The sequence below is a fragment of the Mya arenaria genome, chromosome 17 (genome assembly GCF_026914265.1).
Source record: "Mya arenaria isolate MELC-2E11 chromosome 17, ASM2691426v1".
NCBI classification, from domain to species: Eukaryota; Metazoa; Mollusca; class Bivalvia; order Myida; family Myidae; genus Mya; species Mya arenaria.
This window is the reverse complement of record NC_069138.1, coordinates 28,724,943-28,748,256: the sequence shown is the minus strand read 5'-3', so window position 1 is coordinate 28,748,256 and position 23,314 is coordinate 28,724,943. Positions and strand designations below refer to the sequence as shown.

The window sequence follows — 23,314 nt, the reverse complement described above, 5'->3', positions numbered from 1 at the left end:
ATGCTTGCTGACTACGATTAACATGATGCTAATTAAGACAAATCAGTACTCGATAATAGACGTCCGTTTCCCAATTATTTCTTAAAAAATCGACATCCCATAATACATATGCCTAAATTTAATAAAATATCACTTGAACGATCATTGCATGAACCACAAGCACTGCATTCCCATTTAAAAATAATTGTTTTTGTCAAAGCGACGTAAAATGGAAAAAGAGCGCCACAGAGTGACCGATTGTGCTCCTCTGATGAATTTCAGTAAAAAAGGTTCATAAATCCACAACTATTTAAGCCAGAGTTATGGCCCTTGCTGAGCAAGTGCATATTGTCTCTGGTAACACCAGTGCCGAGTTTTGTTTGCATATCTTGAACGCTATTTAAGGTATTAGCAAGTTTTATGTTTTGCATGACAACGCCGACGACACCACCGGCACCGAGGCTATGACATTAACTGGACATTAACTGAACGTTTTTTCCTTCGAAATCACAGAGTAGCTATTAAACGTAAAACTCTTCCTAGTTCAGCTAATCCTATTGGAGGTAAACTTAGGTAATCGGTTGGCATCGTTTCATTTCTGCATGTTCGTGTCGGTGTGGTGAAATTGAATAAAGAAACTCTGCAGTCTTAACTTTCAATTGACATTATGTATTTGCAACATTCCAATGGAGGCACGTGCGAAATTAAATGCCCACACTCTTGATTTACGAAAATTTCGAATGGACGCACGTGCGAAACTAAGCGCCCTTTATGAAACTGATGTGCTGTTTGTCCTCAGTGTGTTTTATCAGTGATCAATCACACGTAAATGAAATGTTAAAACTGTCTTACATAGACATAAACCTGCGGAACTTGTGAAAATACGTTCTCAAACTTAAACTATTGTAAACAGGTCAGGCCAATCTATGATTTGTCTTAAACTTACAAAACAAACATTTTGGTTCACGACCTGACACGCGCTCCATGCACTTTGGTAAAAATCTTTTGATGGACATAAATTTTATAAATTACGATCAGAATTCATTATCAGTCGTCTGATTACTAGTTTTTAAGTGCCACGAATCGAAATCAGGTATCGTTAGATCTACTTTTTGACATGACCTGTTAAAGAATAATTGCGCCGGGGTAACAAAGCGGGACGAATGGTGTTTAAAATAGTGAGAATCTTAAGACAAATTTATTTAAATACGTTCATATGATTGCAATGTTAATGTGAGTTTGAAAGCAAGCCAAAGAATCTTAAATAAATCTTGGTTATGAACCGAGGGGAAGCGACAGTAATAGAGGTTTCCGCAGAAAATGGAGATGCGTTGACTAAAAAACACTGTCTTATTTTACCTACTACAAATAGTCAAAACGTCCTCAGGTAATATCGGGTTTCATTTCAGTAACTTGACACTAGAAATAGATTTGCATTGCAAGATGCAAGTTACCTTCATTGATCCTAGAACATAAAAGTTTATCAGTTACTATTAATTAAACATTTATCAATTTCCATTACCTATTCTTAGGTAACGACAGACACTTATCGGTTACAGTGTGGGGCCATTCAAAGATTTTTTGGATTCGATTTTTATTGCCTGTTAACAAAATTGTAAAAAAGTAAAATGACGTTTTTACGTTTTCTTGTCGCGCCTACAGCCTTTCAACACTATTAGTGCTTTCATTAAATGTATGCTTTTCAGTGGTTTATGGAGATTTAGCAGTGAAAAACAAAGATATTTCTCTGTTACAAACAGTGAAATAATACTGTGTTATGTTTCACTGTTATGAAATTTTATCCCACCCTCTATTCCAAATCAAATCTCAGCGCGTAATGAGTTTGGACACGTTACGTTTCAATTTGTCGTTTTTTATCTGAAATTCTACAATTATTTAGTCATTTAACATCTTTTCAAAGCATATACTAAAAAGAACAAAAAATTTCGTTTTAGTGTAAGATCGAAATACTTTTCATATTGTGAACACAAAAAGTCAATTTTACACTCGTGGCGACGTCACTCGTGAACTATAACTGTTGCTGGTCACTATGGTTCAACAATCGCTCTTTGAACTTTGAGTTTATGCACTACATATGCTGAGTAGTTAAGCATAAATGCGACTATAAATTAATTGGTAGATTGTTATACACGGCCGCCCCCTCTTTTTTGTCGCTTCTTGAATTTTATTGACTTAAATAAGAAATATTTATCTAAAAATTTGCGTATCGGTCCGGTACTGTCCTGGAATGGCATTAATTCATACAAGCTCGTGTCGATGTAAACCTTCACCCGTAAAAGAAGAGAATTGTTAGGACTCGTCTAGAGACATACCATGAACACATATTCAAAGGTTAAACCGTCATCTAAGAAAAAAAGTCAAGCCCTGCCCCTATTTAAAAAAATGAATGTAAGTATAGCATTTAATTTATATTGGCCAAAGGTTCTAAGTGGCATGGAATTGAAGCAGATAGTCGTTTTCCCCGGATATACAAGACATAACTGTCAAGTTGCCCTGGTCAATGACCTTGCACAGTCCTCGTGATTATAGTCCATAAGTCATCCTATCTCCGGTCAGGAGAGTGTTGACCCCACGAGGATAAAGGTGCACAAGTGTTTAGCCATTTCACTCAAATTGAATGTAATGATAGCACATGTATTGCTTATTTATATGCAAATAAGCGTTCATGTATAATTATATTATAATCACAAAATAAAAAAGGACCATAATGATTAAAATCGCACCATCCACAATTACAATTAATGTAACTGAAATAAATTTGAGTGATAAATAAAACCAAATCCCAAAACACATTTTATTTCCAAGTGTTTGGTACGGATGCACCGATAAAATTCCCAGAGGCAGTGTGAAGCATGAGGTCAAAATAAATTCATGTCAAATGACTTTAACATTTTCACAACAAAACGACACTTTAAAGACACCTCTGTTTCTACATATCTTTTTATACTAAGAAAACGTCTAAAAACGTCTTTAGATGACATTTGTAGAGAACGTATTATAAATTAGCCACATCGAGCGATTTTTGGCCTTCGGACAGATTGTTGCTTTTATTATTTTATTAGCTATTTAAATTAATGGCATTTCAGAAAGTAATACTGAATAATTCATGATGATATCACTTATATTGCGTAAGATAAGTGTTTACAATTGAGACCATGTATTGCGCATTTTGAATACTAAATTTGACGTCACGCACATGAAGTCATTACAAAATTATTGAAATGACGTGCAACACTAACGTATCAATATAATGACTAGCTTATACTTTTGGCTGGTTTCATAACACGTACTCTTTATGGAACATAAATAAAGAAAACACTGATGATTCATTTTTGTATTTTAATCCTTTGGGCCGTTTTAAACACACACCTTGAATGTAGCCAAAATAAATCCGGACAAAATCCGTGGTTACTATGGAAACATGAGTAAACTAATGGACATAAATTGTCGAGTAAATAATGTGCCAATGCCAATCCTTTAAATAAAGAGATTTGGAGGGAAATTATTATACATAGAAAAAAATAAATATTTTTCATAGTAAAAAATAATTATTTTGGACATTTATTAATGATTATTCATATCATGTCCGAAGGCCCAAAAATTGCGCCATGCGCTTAAATGTAAAGTATTTTTAAAATTCTAACGTTGGCCAAACTAGATTCAGTCCAATATTTTATGTAACACTTTTGTTTGTAAATTGCCAATTTCTTTTGTAAAAAGCTGATGAAAAATGGAAGAAAATTTAAGATGTAAGTCCGAATTTGGTTTCAACCCTGTGTTTCATAGTTGTGTTGTCAACACTATGATTCAAAATATCTCATGAAATTGTTTTATCTTGGTTTTTGCTGATTCAGTCTATGTCCCTTAATTGTGTTATCTAACAAATTTGACATATTTCTCTATCTATACTTAACTGAGCACGCGGCACAGTTTTGACTGTAAATGATTTTCTTAATTTACACCATTTGATAGTAAAGTGCTATCAGATTTAGGTTTTTTCTTCGAGATGGAACGTTTGTCTAACGATTTTTCTGAGTTGCTGAAGAACTATAGGTTTAAGTTCTGTGAAAAGGGAAGGTGAATCGGTTAATGTTAATGAATACGTGGAGTAAGTATATTTAAAAAGTGCTAGAGTGTGCGATGCGGATTTAGATACGTGCATGCTTAAAGGTAAACCGTTTGTCCTATAGAAAAGTGGAAAGATGACGACCGCTGATGACCATAGCCAGGTAAACGGCGAAAGAAACAACAGCGCTGTTGTACCTGAGAAAGATTCTACAAATTCCAGGTTTATTGTTCAGCCTACGGAAGAAAACTTACAAATGAAAAATGATAAATACGCCGTCAAATTTACAGACGACAGAAATGAACCTTCAAACGGATGCGAGAAATCTAAACCAAAGACACCCAAGGAAGATGACGCATCAAAGGCATCTAAAAAGGTCAAGGAAGACAATGAAGATACTGGGGCGGAAGAAAATGAACCAAAGACACGTGAGGATGAATGTTTCATTGAGATACAGGAGAGCCAGCAGGAGAGCTGGGTGCCGGATGGAAGCTGGGGATGGATGGTCGTCCTGGGAGGAGTCATCGTACACGTGTTTGTTGGTAAGCGGGGTAGATTTGTCCTAACTTTGTTACTTTACCAAAACGGACTGTTCTTAGTGATTTGACACCATAGTAAACACAAATAGAAAAGTCAGAGATATTCAATATCCAATGATTGAAATTACTCCGTCAAAAAGTTGACTGCGCTAACTTCGTTAAAGATGCACTATTACTCCCAAATAAGATTTAACACATTTAATACAATTGTTTTAATATACCAAAAAGGATGAACAAATGTCGAAAACAATGGTGCTTATGAAGGATACCGAGTTTAATTTGAAAGATATGTGCAGAAAACACGGTATTGCTACCTTATGAGATGGTAGTAGGTCGCAGTAAATCTTTTAGCATTCACCAATCATTTAATATTTTTGCATTTTCAGCTATTAAATTCACGGTTAATATATTGTTATCAGTAATTAATATTTTCCACAAATGCATTATTTAGTAAGTAGATCAAGGTTAATCTCTCAAAATGTGTGTTTGTTATACATGTGTATGTATTGATTTTGAATAAGGGTGTCACTTTAACAGACATTAACAGAAAATGGTTTACAGTGTAAATATTGAGAAAGCCATATTTCATTAGAATGCATTGTCATTTGGTCCGATTATGATTGCTAGGTAAAATATTAAGGTTAAGAAGTGCACTTTTGTCTCTCTCTGTGTGCTTAATAAGACATGATGAAGTATTGACGTGTTATGTTCATGTAACAAAAGGCTAAGTTCAACCTGAGAGTTGTCTTAAACCTCAACGCAGTGGCCCTTATCCCACAAACAGTGCTCAGTATATGTGCTCATGCATGTAGCTCGCGACTCGCCACATTGCAAATAACCAAACCGTTGCCACCGCCAGGGACTTCCGTCTATTTCATAGATATTTGACCAATTTTATTTCACACATTTCGGCTCAGTGGCGGGTCTAGCGGGAAGGGGTTCAAGGGTCCGTGCCCCCTCCAGTTAACCGGCAAATGAAACCCTAAAATACCTAATTTTAACCTGAAATTGATACAATAGCTCTTAAACCGCTGACATATATATATGTCCACTTCATCTGGATCCGCCTCTGCGGCTAAGAAAGTAGTATGCAAGAGGTTAAACTACGAGTTAAACCACGGCGTGTTGGCCATCCCTGGGAATTTCTCTCTCCAAAAGATATATTCAAATTATTGCGCTCAGGAAAAACAAAGACAAATGTTAAATATAAATTTAATTTCGCCGAAATAATGGGCTGCTAGATTGGAAATGAAATTAACATAGATATAAAGTTTGTCAAAAGCAGCCATAAATCCTCCATGCAAGGATACCTCACATCAGAAAGCATAATAAAGTGTAAAACATAATATAATATTCAATATCCTTTAATAATAGAGGGAAGAAAAGGAGTAACTATGTAAGCAAAGATAAAATTGAGAACTTGTCCGACAAAATGAAATAAAAGAATCGGGCGGGAGGGAGGGAGAAAACACACGTCCGGACCAGATTAAAACTAGAGAACAAGTTAGAAAGGCGCCAAAATAAAGAAGGGCGGACAATTAAACATTCGGCGCTGAGAAAGAGTTCCCTCCCTTGATAATTATTTAATTTTCTCAAAATTAGTTTCTTTATAGAAGTAGATACCTATACATTTGTTACATTCCATGTTGATTGACGAAGGCAAGTGGTGTGATGTCCATGAACCTAAAACAGACAAGTTGAACCAGCGCGACGTGGCCATCGCCTGTGACTTTTCACTGGATGTGCACATGAAATTATTAGATATCAATTAATTAATCGCTCCAGGCGGTTTTATGAAGGCTAGTGGTGCAATGTACATGAAACTGCAGGACAAGTTGAACCAGAGCGCCTTATCCATCGCGTAGGACTTCGCTCTCATATATCTCATATATGTCGTTACACATTGTATTAGTATATACCTTCATGTATTTATTTCTCTCGTACCATGTGGCATGATAAAGGCTAGTGGTGCAATGTATATGAAACTGAAGGACGAGTTTTACCAGAGCGCCTTGTCCATTATATAAGTATATACGTATTTATATGCATTTATTTCACACATTCCAGGCTAGTGGTGCAATGTACGTGCAACTGAAGGACGAGTTTAACCAGAGCGCCTTGTCCATTATATAAGTAGATACATGCATGTATATATTTCTCACATTCCAGGCGGTATGATGAAGGCCAGTGGTGTGATGTACATGAAACTGAAGGACGAGTTCAACCAGAGCGCTGTGGCCACCGCCTGGGTCTTCTCCCTCTTCACAACCTTCCTGCTTATGATGGGTGAGTGAAGTATTATAAGCCATACCTAAACAACACTGTTCTTAAATACTTGGTGCATATGTTACAAATTGTGATGCATGACATATAACGCTGTGTTCCATAATACATAATGTATGAGTAAAGACCCTGGATCGTGGTGTGCGAGTTAATGGACGAGCTTCGGGAATTGCTTTCGCTGAAATCGAGCTAATTCGTTAAAGCTTTTTTTAGTGAAAACAGCTCTAGGCCGATAGTGAATACGTCGGCATATGTGTCATAGATACCTATCAATGTTGCCTCCTGATAAGCCCTTATGTTGGAGCCAACGACTTACTGGGCAAGAAGCGGACTTTCGAGCCTTATCAAAACGTCGCATACGATAAACCAACGTTGTTCATATACGTGTAATTTAAATAGGCGATAAAAACTAGTAGGAAAATATGCATATCTCTATTCAAGTCGAACTAGGTACAATAAAAACACAAACCTGATTTGGAAATGTGTCATTACAATTGAGCTTAGTCAGCTATCTTAACATGAATATATCATTTTTTTCTTGTGATAAAGCTTCTTATAAGGTCACTACGCTGTGTGAGGACGTCTGGTTTTTAATGATAAAACTAGTTCATTTAGTTTTAATAGTATAAATTCAGTTTGCAAATTGATTACTTAATAGTATTTTAGCGCATTTGTTAGAGCAATTGCTTCTCAGCAAGGTGACGTCATATGCTCGATATCCGGCCTATGCTTGAACTTGGTTTGTTTTAATCCAGCCGGACAAATGAGTTTTTCTGGGTATTCCGGTTTTCTTAACAAAACGAGCAACATCGTGCAAACGAGAGTGACTAAGATTAAGTTGTGATGACTTTTTTCACAGTAGTTGTAATTTAGATATGATTAAAAAAGATCCATAAAAATGAGGAACACTAAGTGTAAGCTTAGGTAAAAGATTGTTCCAATTGGCTTCAAAAGGACTCGCGCATGGCTTGTAAAACGCCTTTTACAAAAAAAGGTGTTATTGCAAAATAAAGTCTGAAAAATCATTAGAGTGAACTAGGTAAATGATTTCACGGTTGAAAACCTTCAATAAATGTTTACAAACTGTAACTTTCTTTTAATAAAGACCATCATTTAAAAAAACTCAGGGTTAATAGTGTTTGATTAATGAACATTCTCACGTGATGTTACCAATGTTTTCGATAAAGTGTCAACTATTTCTCAGTTATTGTAAAAATCCTTGTGGACGAATGGTTAAGGCTTTAGATTTCTATTTTCTTCTTAACTGTATCGGCGTGGGTTATCCTCAAATGCAAGTGTTTTTAGATGCATTACCGGAACTTATTTTTTGGTCCAAAAATCTTGAGCGAGTCATTTTAATAGTCGTTTGAAAAAAAAGCCTTTCCACGAGTCCCACTTACGTCCATTCTTCTGTCGTATAAAGCGCGTTCCCCGTGTTTTTTCGTTACCGTTCACCTTGCACGAGCCTTCTTTCACCTGGCGTAGGATCCTTATTGTACATGCGTCCTGGATGTCGGCTATGCCATTTAAGTTTGTACAAAGACCACATGCATCGAAGACTTGAATCAAAACGCTTCGCAAGCTATTTTTGAATAGAATACACCGCCTTTGTGTATGTGCTCTGTCACGTTTGGTTGCCAGTGAGAGAAAAACTGAATGAAAAGTAGTAAAAACATTGCTATTTTGGCCATAAGTCAAATACCTACACCTCAATTACTACATCACGTCCATCCTTTGGCCGTTCATACCTTTTAATCCCCTATGTTTGAATGAACAGAACAGAACAGAACAGAACTTTTATTAGGTATAAACATTAACATGTTCGTAGCCAAATGCATATATATACATTCACGGCGGTAATATAAAACAGTATTGACATTAATATTGTATGAGAAGAGCATAAATTCAAGAACAAATATAAATATAGCTATTCAAATACTAATAAGCAATAATTAAATTAAATTAAAGCACTTTTGCGCTTTTCAGTGGCAATATAAACAAATTTAGCAAGTTTCCTTAATAATGCTGCATTTTCAGAACTTAACAAATTACATAGTTTTTTTCTTGGTTGGCCAATGACAATAATATCGTGGTAAGCACATTTGTCTACTATCTTTATAAAATGGACATACAAGAATAAAATGATAAACATCTTCAATCATATTCATATTGCAATATAATAATAATCCCAGGTCCGGTCGCGAGCGCCTTGTGCCACCGCTGGTCGTGCCGGACTGTCGTGTTTATTGGAAGTGTGTTATGTGTCATCGGTATCGTCATCTCGGCATTCGCACCAAACATTGAGTTCTTGTACTTCTCCTACAGTATCGTCGGTGGTAAGTATTATATTACAGTAGAAAGGAGATCACCAAATCAAAGGCCGGCTAGTGAATGGATAATAGTTATGTACATGCAGCATAGATGACTTTTTTGTCTTTCTATCTTTTTTCGAAAAATATCACCTAAACTGTATTTTTCGTTTTACTTGTCTTTCTTGTTTGCATGTACAAAGGCATTCACATTGGTTAAACTGACCGTGCAATATCTAAACATAACGTTTTATCTCCGCATCCAGAATTTGGTCGACGCCTGACATATTCACCTAGCCTTATCAAGTTACGATGACAATATAAAATAGTTCCCCACATTACAATGCCGGTCATATAGATACATGCCTATTCTTTTTTGTGAATGTGTCATTGTTGTGTAGCATTGATAGCATTTCTTTTCTTTAATCTTTCTTTAAAAAAGGTCACATTAATTATAATTCAGTTTTATTTGTATTCATGATTGCTGCATCTAATAATTTCTATAGAAAGAATAAAATAAACATGTACATACACAGCAAGATAAACACAGAGCGTTTTGTCTATATCTACAGGATTCGGTCGATGTCTGACCTATACACCTAGCCTTATCATAGTGACAAACTATTTTAACAAACGGAGAGGTCTTGCCGTTGGCATGACAACCGCTGGCGTCGGGCTGGGCATGTTCAGCTTCCCGCCGCTTATAGGTAATTGAAATATTTTGTCAACCTTTATATGTTTATTCCAACCAAGAAACTAATTTGTGCTTGCGATTTCTATAAAATTACATTTGTGTTTTGTTAGACTGTGCTGATACCAGGAAAAAAGAGTTCGTTTGAAAGAATGCATGGAATAAAATGAAACATTACAACATCGGAACAATGGGGTTAAGTTACAAAATCACAAGTAACTGCAATCGTTTGTCTCTATTTATAAACTTGACTTACGCGAGGTATTGTCATCGCCATGTTGTCGTCCTCGCCGACTTTGTGTGTCTATAGCGCTGGCCATAACTGAAAACTGGTTAAGACATTGGCACACAGCTTGGTACACATTCTATAAGAGACAACACGGCAACTACTATGACTTTAACAATTATTGAGTTATTTCCCTTTTCGATTAAAACAAAAAAAACAACAACAACACCAACGACAACAACAACAACATTAACAAGAACAACAATAGACAAGCGTTGGTGATCGCCTCGCTGCATTCTGTGACATATTTTGCTCTCCAACGGAACGTTTTTGTTGCTTGTTGCTCGTATACTGCAGACATTATTATTATGTCCCACTCTTACTGAAATGATTTCAAGGGCTAACGTTAAGCTTACTCGCATACTGGTTAGACATTAGTCTGGTAAAAAACAGAGAATTGAAAACATTATTAAAGTATTTCAACAAAATATTATTTTGTCCACTCAATTTGTATCATTTTGTAGACGTCCATATTTCAAATATGAATGAGTTAACCAACTAACCATCAGTTCTGGACTGCGTTAAGACAATTGTTACTTTGTCAAACAAAAATTACCCATACGTGTGCCTTATCGTATATGTGGCCATGAGAAAGGGTTCCGATTAGCATTGTACGTTGGGTCTTAGTTTTCACCTCCATTTTCGTTCGCACAAGCTCTCTTTAGATGCGTGTGTTTTCAAGAGAGTATGGGTATCAACGGCCATGGTTTTAAGTATAGCTATTATTCGGAATACTTCACAGTAACACGGTCCAACTAGGGAAGGGCTGTGCAATCATAGCGCTATTTGAACTATCATACGCAAATACCTCAATTAAAATAGCTCCTGCCACGAATCAGCCAAATACTAGCCACAGTGACATAGGTGGCGCTCTATGAAATCATACCGTTGCAAAGGACTTGGTTGTGAAGCACTCGATACAAAACAGCTTAATCAGAGCAACCTGGTAATTTTCACAAGCTCCATTTATTAACCACATTACATTCACTGTATTCAGAGGCGTTGTTTGGGATGTACGGTTACCAGGGCGCTATGTTGCTACTAGCCGCCATCTCCCTCCAGACGTTTATATGTGGCGCACTCTTTCGGCCCCTAGATCTCCACAAACGCATATCCAAGACGTCCAGGATTAACGAGTATGTATTGGTTTGATATGTTAGCTATCTTTGCTATTTATCACCAATTTTGATAGTTCTTACCTTGTTTGTTTGATATGTTTCTTTGTGTTAAAGACGACGACGACGATGATGATGATGATGATGATGATGATGATGATGATGATGATGATAATGATGATGACGACGACGACGACGACGACGACGATGATGATGATGATGATGATGATGATGATGATGATGAAGATGATGATGATGATGATGATGATGATGATGGAAAGCGTGGAATATTTATATATACATAACATATCCGTGTTTATTAACCATTATTAAATGTTCAGATTGGTGAAGTTACATCGAAGAGGCAGTGTGGGCGCTGGACTGATCTTACAAGAGGTTTCCACTCCCAAACCTCGCCACCGAAAGTTAGAAGAAAAACTCAGGGAAGATAACTGGCACGGAAGTAACGTTTTCTCTTCCACTACAGAGTTCACGTTCGTGGTTTCCGAACCTTCGCGTCGGAAGTCCGTTTTTCACGAAAAAATGGGACAGATGAAAACTCTACTCAAGTCCAATGTTCCAAAAGAACAGAGGAAACCATTCCTAGAACTATCTCTATTGAAAGATTTTCCGTTTCTTTCCCTTTGCTTAGCAATCTTACTATTTACCATGTCAATGATGTCGACATTTGTGTTTTTACCACCATTGGCAAAATCGAAGGGAGTTTCTCAGATCCAGGCGGCGTATTTAGTCTCAATTATAGGAATCAGTGACTCTGTTGCCCGGTTTACATCCGGATTTGTACTGGACATGAAGCGCGTGAAGCCGTACAGAGTGCTCGTGTATAACGGCGTCATGTTTGGCGTCGGTGCGGTCTCCATGGTGATGCCCTCATTAGAAAGCTTTGGCGCATTTGCCGCCTTTTCTGTGATGTACGGCATCCTAGCAGGGACATACGTGGCACAGAAGTCGGTCGTGGTTGTGGATTTCCTTGGTCTGGAAAAGATGGCCAGCTCCTTCGGACTCCTTCTAGGCTTCCAGGGCATTGGGTCGCTGGTGGGGCCTACCATCTCAGGTGATGATCCATAGCTTGTCTAAATACTTCTTATGTTATCACGTTAGGATTCAATTAAGGATTGATCGTATTTTTCTTGCGTTTATGCTGTATGAACGCAAAACGAGAGGCCAGCAAATTCCATGAAACGCGCCAGCGCTTCTTGGTCATTTACTCGCTTGCCCTACTGCGTTCATACAGCATAATCGCAAGAAAAAATGCGATCAATACTTATAATTATATTTTAAAAGAAATATTCATAGTGATTAAACATTAGCAGTATCTTCTGAAATTGAGTATTTGTTTTTAACAGAGTGTAACAGACAAGATACGTTTGTATAGAAGAATAGCTGATTTTGTTACGTCGTATATCATTGGTTTAATGACGGCGCACTTATCCAATTGGAGCGCAATATTGAAAAAAAAAACAATGACGTCATAATACTTTGCGTGTTATACAATAAGTTTCAAGTTTCAAGTTTTATCAATATAATTCGTGTTATACAATATAAACGTCAGGTTTTATCTACACAAATGACTAAGCTAATGTAAATATCTATTTCTGATGGTATGTGATGCAAACTAATACGTTATGGTGTCTTTATAGAACCAGACTAAAACATGTAATACGCATACACACACGTCAACATATTCTCTTTAAGTTAAAGTACTGTACCACTGTTGATTTCATAATAAGATATTGTGATGGATTATTGTCATATTTGAGTTAGAGAACAATAAAGACATGTTTTGGTTGTGGATTTACGTATTTGAAAACATGCACTTTCAACTAAGTTTGATTTTACTCACAGGTTTATTTCGGGACGTTTTTGGCACATACGACGAGGCGTTCTATTTCGGCGGAATCGGTATCTTTTTAGGTGGCTTCGTGTTGCTATGTGGGAACGTGGTGAAGATTGTCCGTGATCGCCGCCGACGGCGACAGGAAAAGGCGGAGAAGGAGGAGGTTTTCTGGGATGACGAGATTGAAGAAAGGGGAGATAAGAGCCTTTAAACTGTTTAACACATTTTGGTATCTTGCACTTTCCTTTCGAGCATCAAAGTTGCGAACATTTTGCGGAGAACAGAGGGCTGATAGTGACCAAACCTTTAACGGCAGTTTGGTTACTTATAACTTGCCAATTGAAGGACAATGTGCTATGTAAACCGCCAAATCACATGCGGACGCCTACGAATATCTTTGTGTACAGCTTCTTGTTTTTGATGCATGATGATAATTATATCTAATCAACATCGTTTTCTAGTTCATATGCTCGTACTTCGTTGGAGATAGTTTGTTTGAAGAATAACAAGCTCTTTGTCGCATAAAAACACACTTTTTTGGCATATTTAATTGCGGTGGTAGATATTATCATTTTATATGCTTTCCGGTGATTTATAAAGATTGGTCAGTAAAATACGAACGATATTTCATTGTTTCAAAGAATGAACATATCAATTTGATTATTTTCTCTGTTTTGAAATTCTAACCCGATCTCAATTCCAAATCAAACGTAAGTTTCGTCAATTGGGAAACAATTTGACCAACGTCATTTCCGGAATGACGTATCACCGCACACAACTTTGCGCTTTTCTTAAAAACTTCTTTAAAGGGACTGTACTCAGTATGATGAAACAGCGAAAAAAAGAGAAAATTGTCGAAAACTGACATAGACTTGGTATCGATGTGTACAATGCATTGGAACTTACTAACTAAAGTACTACATAGTTTACAATTAATTTATTTTTCGCAGTTTTTTTCGTATTTTTCCATTAAAAAATGTTACTAGGTATGTCTACCTAGTAGAATTCATTCCTTGTGCGTGATTGGCTAGTCGATGTTATCACGTGATATGACCATGTTAGGTATATAGCTTAAATATTTCAACTGTTTAAAGTAAGCCTTCGTAGCAGAGTGGATACAACACTGAACTGCAATTTTGGCGACACCTGTCCGAACCCGGTCTCCGTCTCGTTTTTTATTTTACATTTTGGTATGTTTTTTTTTTTTACAATTATGATATCAAAGAGTAAAACATTTTATTAAATAATTGTGTACAGTCCCTTTAAACTGTCATTTTCTGTAATTTTTATGCATTTAATACAAGTAAGAAATGTTTGTTTCATTGCACGATCGCATACTGTATACCAGTCCTCATGAATACCAAAAGTAATGGTTTCACCCGTGGCTATATACTAACTGTGAAATATCGCTTTTCGTACCTGCTAGGTAAATATGTTCCGATCTTACACTGGTACAAATGATTATCTTTACTTTGTGGAGCTCATCCGGTACATTTCGTTAAGGAGTCCGACCCACAATAAAGCGAATTCTTTGTAATCGCTTTTAACTGCTATTCTAAATTTTGGTGCCTCGTGACCAGATACAATTTATTTAATAGCTACTTGTTTGCTGATAATGCTGATAACTAATAAATAAAAAGAAAGTGCATCATAAATAAATTAATCATAATGTGTTTAATAATAACTTTAAGTATTTTATTCCCTTTATTTTAGCTAAAATCTGACATTGCGTGCATAATATGCAATCTTGGACGTCCAAAAAACTTATTTATTATATATGTTTTGCTAAGTGCTTTACATTTTCTTTTTCTTCACACAAAATCCTTTTCAATGATACCAAAATAATACCGGGTCGATTTCTTGACTAAACCTACTTGAAAAAGAATTGTTTTACATGTTTGAAAAAGAATTGTTTTACATGTTTGCAAATGTACATAGCATTCATATATGTGTTTGTGGTATTTGAATTTGTGAATGCGGTGTTTATATGTTTCTGTTTCTTATTTATTGTCGTTAGAGCTCTTGCAATGTGCTCCTAAACATGTTCTTTTTTTGAATTTTCGACTACTTGACTTGTCTTGTCTTGTCTTGTCTAGTTGTCATTGTTTTAATGGCTGAATTATTATTATTAATACATAAATTGTTTATGTCTTTTTATTTATTCTATGGAAATGACTATTTAATTGTTTCCGTCTCTGATGCCGATGGAATATAATGATTGTTTTTTGTTTGACAGATGCGCCATTGTATTTGTTCGATGTTATGTCTCATCATAATACTATCACAAATTGTTTACCATTAATAAAAGCTTTTTGTTTTGAAATGTTAATAAATGACTAAATAATAATACATGGGATTAAATATTTGTTTACAGTTTCCAAAGCCATGTCTTACAAATACATAGCAGAGCGTAATTTCGATCCACGGGTCTCTGGGTCATGGGTTTTTACTGCGCCACTCCGGGTCATGGGCTTAGCACTCTACCACTGCTCCACTCAAGGTCGTGGGGTCCAAAACGCTTTCACTGCGCAACTCTGGGTCATGGGCCCAGCACGCTGCCACTGCGCCACCCTTGGTCATGAGCCCAGGACGCGTCCATTGCACCACTCTGGATCATGCGCTCATCTGGCTTTCCATGCGCCAGTCAGTGGCATGGGCCTATCACGCTACCACAAAGCCACTGTGGGTCCAATCTCATTAAAATCATATCGTGACGTTCACTTCATTTTATTACGTTATGTACGTAGCGTAACGTCGTGAAACGTGTATTGGGGATCTGATTTTAATGAGATTGCTGTGGGTCATGGGCTTAGCACGATTCCACTGCGCCACTCTGGTTCATTGGTCAAGCACGCTTCCACTGCGACACTTTGGGTCATGGGCTCAGCACGCTTCCACTGCCTCACTTTGGGTCATGGACCCAACAAGCGTCCTCTGCACCACTCTTGGCCATTAGCCAAACATGCTTTCACTGTGCCACTCTGGGTCATTGGCTCAGCACGCCTCCACTGCGCCACTTTGGGTCATGGGCTCAGCACGCTTCCACTGCGCCACTCTGGGTCATGGGCCCAGCAAGCGTCCACTGCACCACTCTTGGCCATTAGCCAAACATGCTTTCACTGCGCCACTTTGGATCATGGGCTCAGCACGCTTCCACTGTGCAACATTGGGGCATGGGCCCAGCACGCTTCCAGTGCCCCACTTTGGGTCATGGGCTAAGCTTCCACTGCGCTACTCTTGGCCATTAGCCGAACACGCTTTCACTGCGCCAGTTCGGGTCATGGGCTCAGCACGCTTCCACTGCCTCACTCTGGATCATGGGCCCAGCACGCGTCCACTGCCCCACTCTGGATCATTGGCACAACACGCTTCCACTGCATCACACTGGATCATTGGCACAGCATGATTCTACTGCGCCACTCTGGGTCATTGGCCCAACACGCTTCGACTGTGCCACTCTGGGTAATGGTTACAGCACGCTTCCACTGCACGACTCTGGGTAAATTGCCCAACACACTTCCACTGTGCCATGAGCCCAGCACAATTCAACTGCGCCACTTTGTTTCATGGGCCCAGCACGCTTTCACTGCACCACTCTGGATCATTGGCCAAATATGCTTTACTGGGCCACTCCGGATCATTTGCCAAGCCCGCTTCCACTGGGCCACTCGGGTTCATTGGCCAAGGACGACTCCACTGTGTCACTCTGGATCATTGCCCCAGCGCGCTTCCACTGGGCCACCCGGGTTCATTGCCCCAGCGCGCTTCCACTGGGCCACCCGGGTTCATTGGCCCAGTACGCTTCCACTGGGCCACCCGGGTTCATTGGCCCAGTACGCTTCCACTGGGCCATTGGGGTTTATTGGCCCAGCACGATTCCACTGCGTCACTCTTGGTCATTGGCTCAGCGCGCACCCACTGGGCCACTCGGATTCATTGGTCCAACACGATTCCACTGCGTCACTCTGGATCATTGGCCCAGTGCGCGTCCACTGTTCCTCTCCGGGCCATGGGCCAAGAACGCTTCCATTGTTCCACTCTGCTTGACGTTTGAAACCAATTTTACAAAAGCATTCGTAACGATCCCCTTGATATGTTCAAAACAACTCATTATATGAACGATAACAAATTTACGATTTAACTCATTTTGTCACGTTTGCAAATGCGCGCGTTATTGAGTTGGATCATGTAGACCGCAGACAGGAAAAATAACTGGCTCATTTTCTCCATATCAAGGCGTCTGGCAATTTTATCAGAATAGAAGGGCAAACTGTTAGTATATATAATAATTAGGTGGCATGCTCATTTTCCCCTTTCTTGGTCATTAAAATGTTATTCAAGTCATCTAACTACCGCTGCCATAATATTGTCGGCACATAGGCAAACTATTTAAGCGTATATTGTCATAGTTTAATAGGGCAATAAAGATATGCGAGTGTTCAAAATTAATCACCCTGTCCATTTATCCGTCTGAAAATCCGTCCGTCCGTTTGTGCATTACCTAATTAACCTTTAAACCATAGATAATATCAACTTCAAACTCAAGATTGATAGCCTTTTGTTAACCTTTATATTCAAGTTCAAACAATATATTTGATTATCCTCACCGCACGGTTTAGGAATGAATGAATGAAAGTATCAATATAAAGTCAAACCCTGTTGGGTCGAACTCGCTTAATTCGAATTCTTTGTTGGCTCGAACTGAATGTATAGTACCTATTTCTATGTTCAGAGGCTCGATGTATTTTCGACGGTCCCTTGGATTTCGAGCCAACGGGGCTCGACTGTATCACATTGCGAAGTTAGGTAAAGAATGTAATGGATGTTAAACAATTGCTTAATAACCAATATATATGAACTCCTTCTCATTCCAAGAACAATAAATGTGTTGCCCATTGTTCCAAAATTGCCTTCCTTTGCATCGGGTGTTTAAGCACTGTAACGCCGCACAGCGGCATCGCCGCATAAACGTGTTTTTTTTTCGTTTATGAGATGATTTTCAACGCATAAACGTTTAAGCGGCGACGCTCAACGCATAAAGCAGAAATTGCTTATATGGGGTGCAACTGTGCCTTTTTGCCACATACAGAGGATTAACCTAACCATTTATTATAAAGCTAAAAATATTTCAACAAAAACGATGATGATGATGATGATGATGATGATGATGATGATGATGATGATGATGATGATGATGATGATGATGATGATGATGATGATAATAATTATGATAATAATTATGATAGTTATGATGATGCTGGCGTTGGTAATAATGATGGTGGTGGGGATGATGATGATGATGATGATGATGATGATGATGATGATGATGATGATGATGATGATGATGATGATGATGATGATGATGATGATGATGATGATGATGATGATGATGATGATGATAAAATATGGGAAAAGTTGGCATGCATGTTGGGCCAAAATGGAAGTTGAAAATAAACCCTTAGACTGTTCAAATGACTAGTGCATTAAAACACAATCAATGAAAGAAAGAAGTCCATGATGACCCTATTATTAGTTTGAAATGACGTTGAAAGTATGTAGTTAGCGGCCTAGCAGCCTGGCGGCCTAAAATGATATCCTATTTTCTTATAAAACAAAGAAATATTAACTGAGTATTAAGCACACACTATCACTCTGAGGCGATTATCAAAATTTAAAAAAAAGTCGAATAAGCAGTCAGCTTTTAAAAACAAGTGAACATGCCTCTTCTTCTATTTTTTATATATATTTTCTGTGTTTATGCCCAAATTATCACCCTTAAGCAATTATAAACCTTTTTAAAAAAAATGTCGATCGAGCACTTCAGCGGCATAGCGGCGTGAAGTTAGCGGCCTGGCGGCCTAGCAGCCTAAATTGATATGTATACATGCGTTTTCTTCCAAAACAATGATAAATCTATGGTTTAACAATTTTGCTAAATACAAAAAATTAAAATGCTGATATTCGCTAAAATGGATTTTTTAGGCAGCTTGGTCGAGTTTTGGGCGAAATGCAGACATTCGTTAAAGGATGGTGATTTGTGATAGAAACCATAACTTTGTCATTTTTTAGAGAAGGAAAGGCATGTATAAATGGTTTATATTAGAAACCAATTTTAGGCCGCTAGGCCGCTCAACTGCTTGATCGACTATTTTGAAAAAAAAGTTAGTTGCTTAAGGGTGATTATTTGTGCATAAAACAGTAAATATATCATTGTTTTCGAAAAAAACAGGCATGTTTAATGCTTTAAAATAGCTGACTACTTTATCGACATTTTTGAAAAAAAATTGTTGATAATAGCTTCAATGTGTTAATTTTTGCATAAAAACAGTTACTATGTCATTGTTTTAAGAGAGAATGCATGTATACATGCTTTGAAATAGGATTCAATTTTAGGCCGCTAGGCCGCCAACTTCACGCCGCTAGGCCGCCAGGCCGCTAACTTCAAGTTGCTAGGCCGCTAACTTCACGCCGCTAGGCCGATAACTTCACGCCGCTAGGCCGATAGCTTCACGCCGCTAGGCCGCTAGGACGCATGGCCGCTTACTTCACGTACATGTTGAAAGTGCGCATTGTCAAGGGTACATGCCCGTCAGTCTGACAATAAGGCAAGAATATATGTTTCGTCATAGGACGATTCAGTTTTCTGAATGTCCCTAATGACGGTGTTGTGCTTTGTCGCAACATTTATTCCATCCTTTAGTCGGGTTAAACGTCATTTCAAACGTTTTCGCAGAAAGATCAATTGGTTTGGTTCACATTTAAACCGATCTTACTAAATCTTTGTCGAAAATTACGTCTCTAAAAGTCTAGTTCAAAGCTTGGTTAAGTAAAAACTAAGACCAATCGTGATGAAACTTTATCAACCACTATTGTACTAGTATATGTTTTAATTGCTTTTTATGCGGCGAAAGTTAGCCTTTTTGCCTCATAAAAAATCCTTTTTTATGCGTTGAAAATCACCGCATAAACGAAAAAAAAACACGTTTATGCGGCGATGCCGCTATGCGGCGTTACAAAGCACACGAATTATCGTTTCATCTGGAAAAAATAAAGGATTGATCGATGGTGACAGCGACTATACCTTTTAAGAACTTTAACTTAGTTTCTTTGTTATAAAGAGTTCCCTACTTGCCCTACATTGGCCAACAGGTATGTTTGAAAATTGTTGAAAAGTTGAAAAGTAGCAAAGTTTTTTTTATTGGAAATTGGTTAATCGCAATATGTGTTTATACCTATTTCGAAATAATGACTCTATAATCCATATGTTTCAAGATTACCGCTTTTTATACTTATAATCCTTCAAATTACGTCTCTTGACTGCCAATTAAAACTGTACTGCCTGTACTGCCTTAGGTTTTGGTTGTAACAGATGACAATAAAATGTTTTACAGAACTAAAACTCTTTACCTTATATTTTTAAAACTGCACTCTCACAGATTGACCTTTTTAAACTTTTGTTTTTGTCTCAGAGTCAGCTATTTTTGGAATTAATGCCTTAACTTCAGTCCTATATGATACCTCAAAATATAACAGTAATTGTATAAAAAAAACTGCCGAAAAATCAATTTCTCTTAAAGCGTTAGTAACGCTTTAGCTAAAAAACATAAATTTTAGAACGTAAATATGAAAAACTGCGAAAAGTCAGCAATGTTGTATAAATGGTTTCCAGACATTTAAAGACAGAAAATGGCTGATTTCAAGACAAAAAATAAAACAAAGAGGCCAAAACGGTCAGTCTGTGAGAGTGCAGCATTACACATACTGATCATCACTGTTTACTTGACATTCTTGTTAAATGACAAATATCTACATATTCAAAGTTACAATTGTACCGAATAAGTATCTATTAATAAATACAGTCAAATCTGGTCCTGTATTAAGTGGTCACCTGTTTTACCCGGCCACTCAAAATGCTTCCCGTACGTTTTAACTGTATAAAGTACATGCATTGGGCAATTTTTAAAAAAAAAATCATTAAATTTGATGCATTATACTGTCTGGTGACCCTAGTCAATGATTAATTTATATAAATACTTAATATTTTGTATTATCAACAATATCTGCAAAGTCACTACCCTTGCCTTTTAACAAACCGTCAAATTACTCCATCTATCAAAGATGCTATCATTTCAGACCTTATCAAATCCTATGATGGTTCTAGTTGAGGTATTGCTTATACCAATACTAATAAACATCATACTTAAGGGTCCGATGTTGCAAAAATAGGGTAGGTCTGGAAAGTGTAAGATAAATATAATTTTATGCCGACATATAATTTTATGGATCTGCGGGTTGAACTGAATCACCCCAAGCAAATTTTGCGAATTGAACCGTTTACAACTTAAGCGTGGCTTATCAGCATACCTAGCCTTGACCAGAAGCCACGTGCCGTGTAACGGCCTATCGTAAGCCTCCTGCTTCCTCCATTTTACATACTATTCAGAGAAACATGCTTGCGATTTTCAAAAGCGATTGTTTCTGCATAATCTTACCGATATTACTTAGTGTGAAGGTATATTCTTCACGCATTATTAATAGGAATTGCTTCATCTCAGTTCTGGAATGATAAAAAACAGTAGTGGCAACCTCCTTACGCCCTTAAACTTTGTGATATATTGCAACGTTTGCGCTAGTAAGAGAACGAAATTGTTAGGGGGTCAAGACCTCTTAGACGCCAAGGCGCCTGGCTCATTGTTTATGTCTAAAATGTTATTGGAATGGAATTGTATTATCTATACACAGAAGCATACAATTGCTTCAATATTTCTGTGTGCAGTGGTGTTTACACGGGTACACATTGAAGATGAATTTGCTGTACAGTTTCCGACTGCAGAAAAAGACGAGAATGGGACATTGAATTAGCTTGTTTGTCTTAAGACAATGTAGTTATACCAACATATCGCATACCATCTTAAAGGGCACTGACTCTTGTCATATCACCTATTTAAATATGGATTGTTCCTATGTTGATTAAGAAATTTGAAAAACAAACAAACTTGACTCTACCTTGAAATCTGGTAAGTTTGCGTCACCTACCTTGTTTCTTTATTTTATATCAAAGACATTAAATATCTTCAGATGTGTTGTTTATCTCATTATATGTACCCAGAATGATATTAATCAACATTTGAGACACAAACAATGAGCTAGGCGCCTGTGCTTAAACTTACATGTGTTTCACAAGGACAGTTGCTATCCAAAATGGCCGCGCCTATGAAAGTTTAACTCTTTGTACATGTTCTTGTATCTCGACTACGAACTTATTTTATTTAAGCTTTACAAATAAGTTGCAAGACTGTGTTAATCATTGTTGTGTTGTAGGCGTCGATTAATCCGTTTAGTTGAAACACATAGTCATTTGTTGTTGCTATGTCCTGAAGTTGCGACTGAGTGACATCATTTCCGATGCCAATAACAATGACGTCATTGCATTTGTGATGCAGTCTTTCGAGCACATCGACTGGTAAAGATGACGTAAGGAGGAAGTGAGAAGTTGGAGAAGTATGGTCTTGATGTAATTAAAATAACAACATCTCCATGCGACGTTCTAAAATGCAAGAAAACAAAAAAATGATCACATTATCAAATACTTCGCGTTTCAAAGTTAACATCAATCTCTTTTATCTCTTTGTTCACTTAAACAAAGTTTTGAATACGCGTGCTATTGTTGCCTAAATCGAATTTAAATTACGCTCGGATTAAGTCTCAGTATATATGGAATTTTGTTTATTTTTTTTTATTGTATCGCCATCGACATAAGTTTCCAGATACATGTACGTCGCATTTTCTTATTAGTTTAACGATTACGATTGCTAAATTAAAGGGTATTGTGTGTAATGCCAATTTATTTAAAATATTTCATACCTGTCTGCAAAATATTCATCATCTCCAATATAAGCGTAGATTCAGTACATCGGATCCGATTTCAAAATATCTGGGGTGCTGTTGTAGTTGGCCAATGCTGATACCAAGCTTTCTTTACTGGTGTAGCTGTTGTTAGGGAATTGTGAATTGGCAATAATGTATATCATGTGTTCTCAGACCTGATCGAAATATCTGACCCGTGTGGACGCGCGTAACCCGACAAAGAGGCATACCTAGTAACCACCAAAGCAGCGTAACTGAGATCAATTTCTGATCGTGCAAACCCAAAAACATTCGAAGCAT

At 37.5% G+C, this 23,314-nt stretch overlaps 1 protein-coding gene across 1 annotated transcript; it reads left to right on the top strand.

The window, feature by feature from the left end:
* Positions 1-4,039: 4,039 nt before the first annotated feature.
* On the top strand, positions 4,040-14,118 carry LOC128224864 (monocarboxylate transporter 12-like). The gene is made up of 7 exons (XM_052934946.1): positions 4,040-4,608; positions 6,775-6,891; positions 9,081-9,224; positions 9,770-9,904; positions 11,172-11,310; positions 11,631-12,364; positions 13,156-14,118. Exons 1-7 carry the CDS (start codon positions 4,203-4,205, stop codon positions 13,356-13,358), a joined length of 1,878 nt encoding a protein of 625 aa, XP_052790906.1. The 5' UTR covers positions 4,040-4,202; the 3' UTR covers positions 13,359-14,118.
* The last annotated feature ends 9,196 nt before the right edge of the window (positions 14,119-23,314 follow it).

What these genes read in the sequence shown, in the direction of transcription:
- LOC128224864 (XM_052934946.1), top strand. Translation starts at nt 4,203, where the DNA reads ATGACGACCGCTGATGACCATAGCCAGGTAAACGGCGAAAGAAACAAC. An exon ending in AACCTTCCTGCTTATGATGG is followed by an intron (nt 6,892 to 9,080) that starts GTGAGTGAAGTA and finishes TAATAATCCCAG; the next exon opens with GTCCGGTCGCGAGCGCCTTG. An exon ending in AAGACGTCCAGGATTAACGA is followed by an intron (nt 11,311 to 11,630) that starts GTATGTATTGGT and finishes TTAAATGTTCAG; the next exon opens with ATTGGTGAAGTTACATCGAA.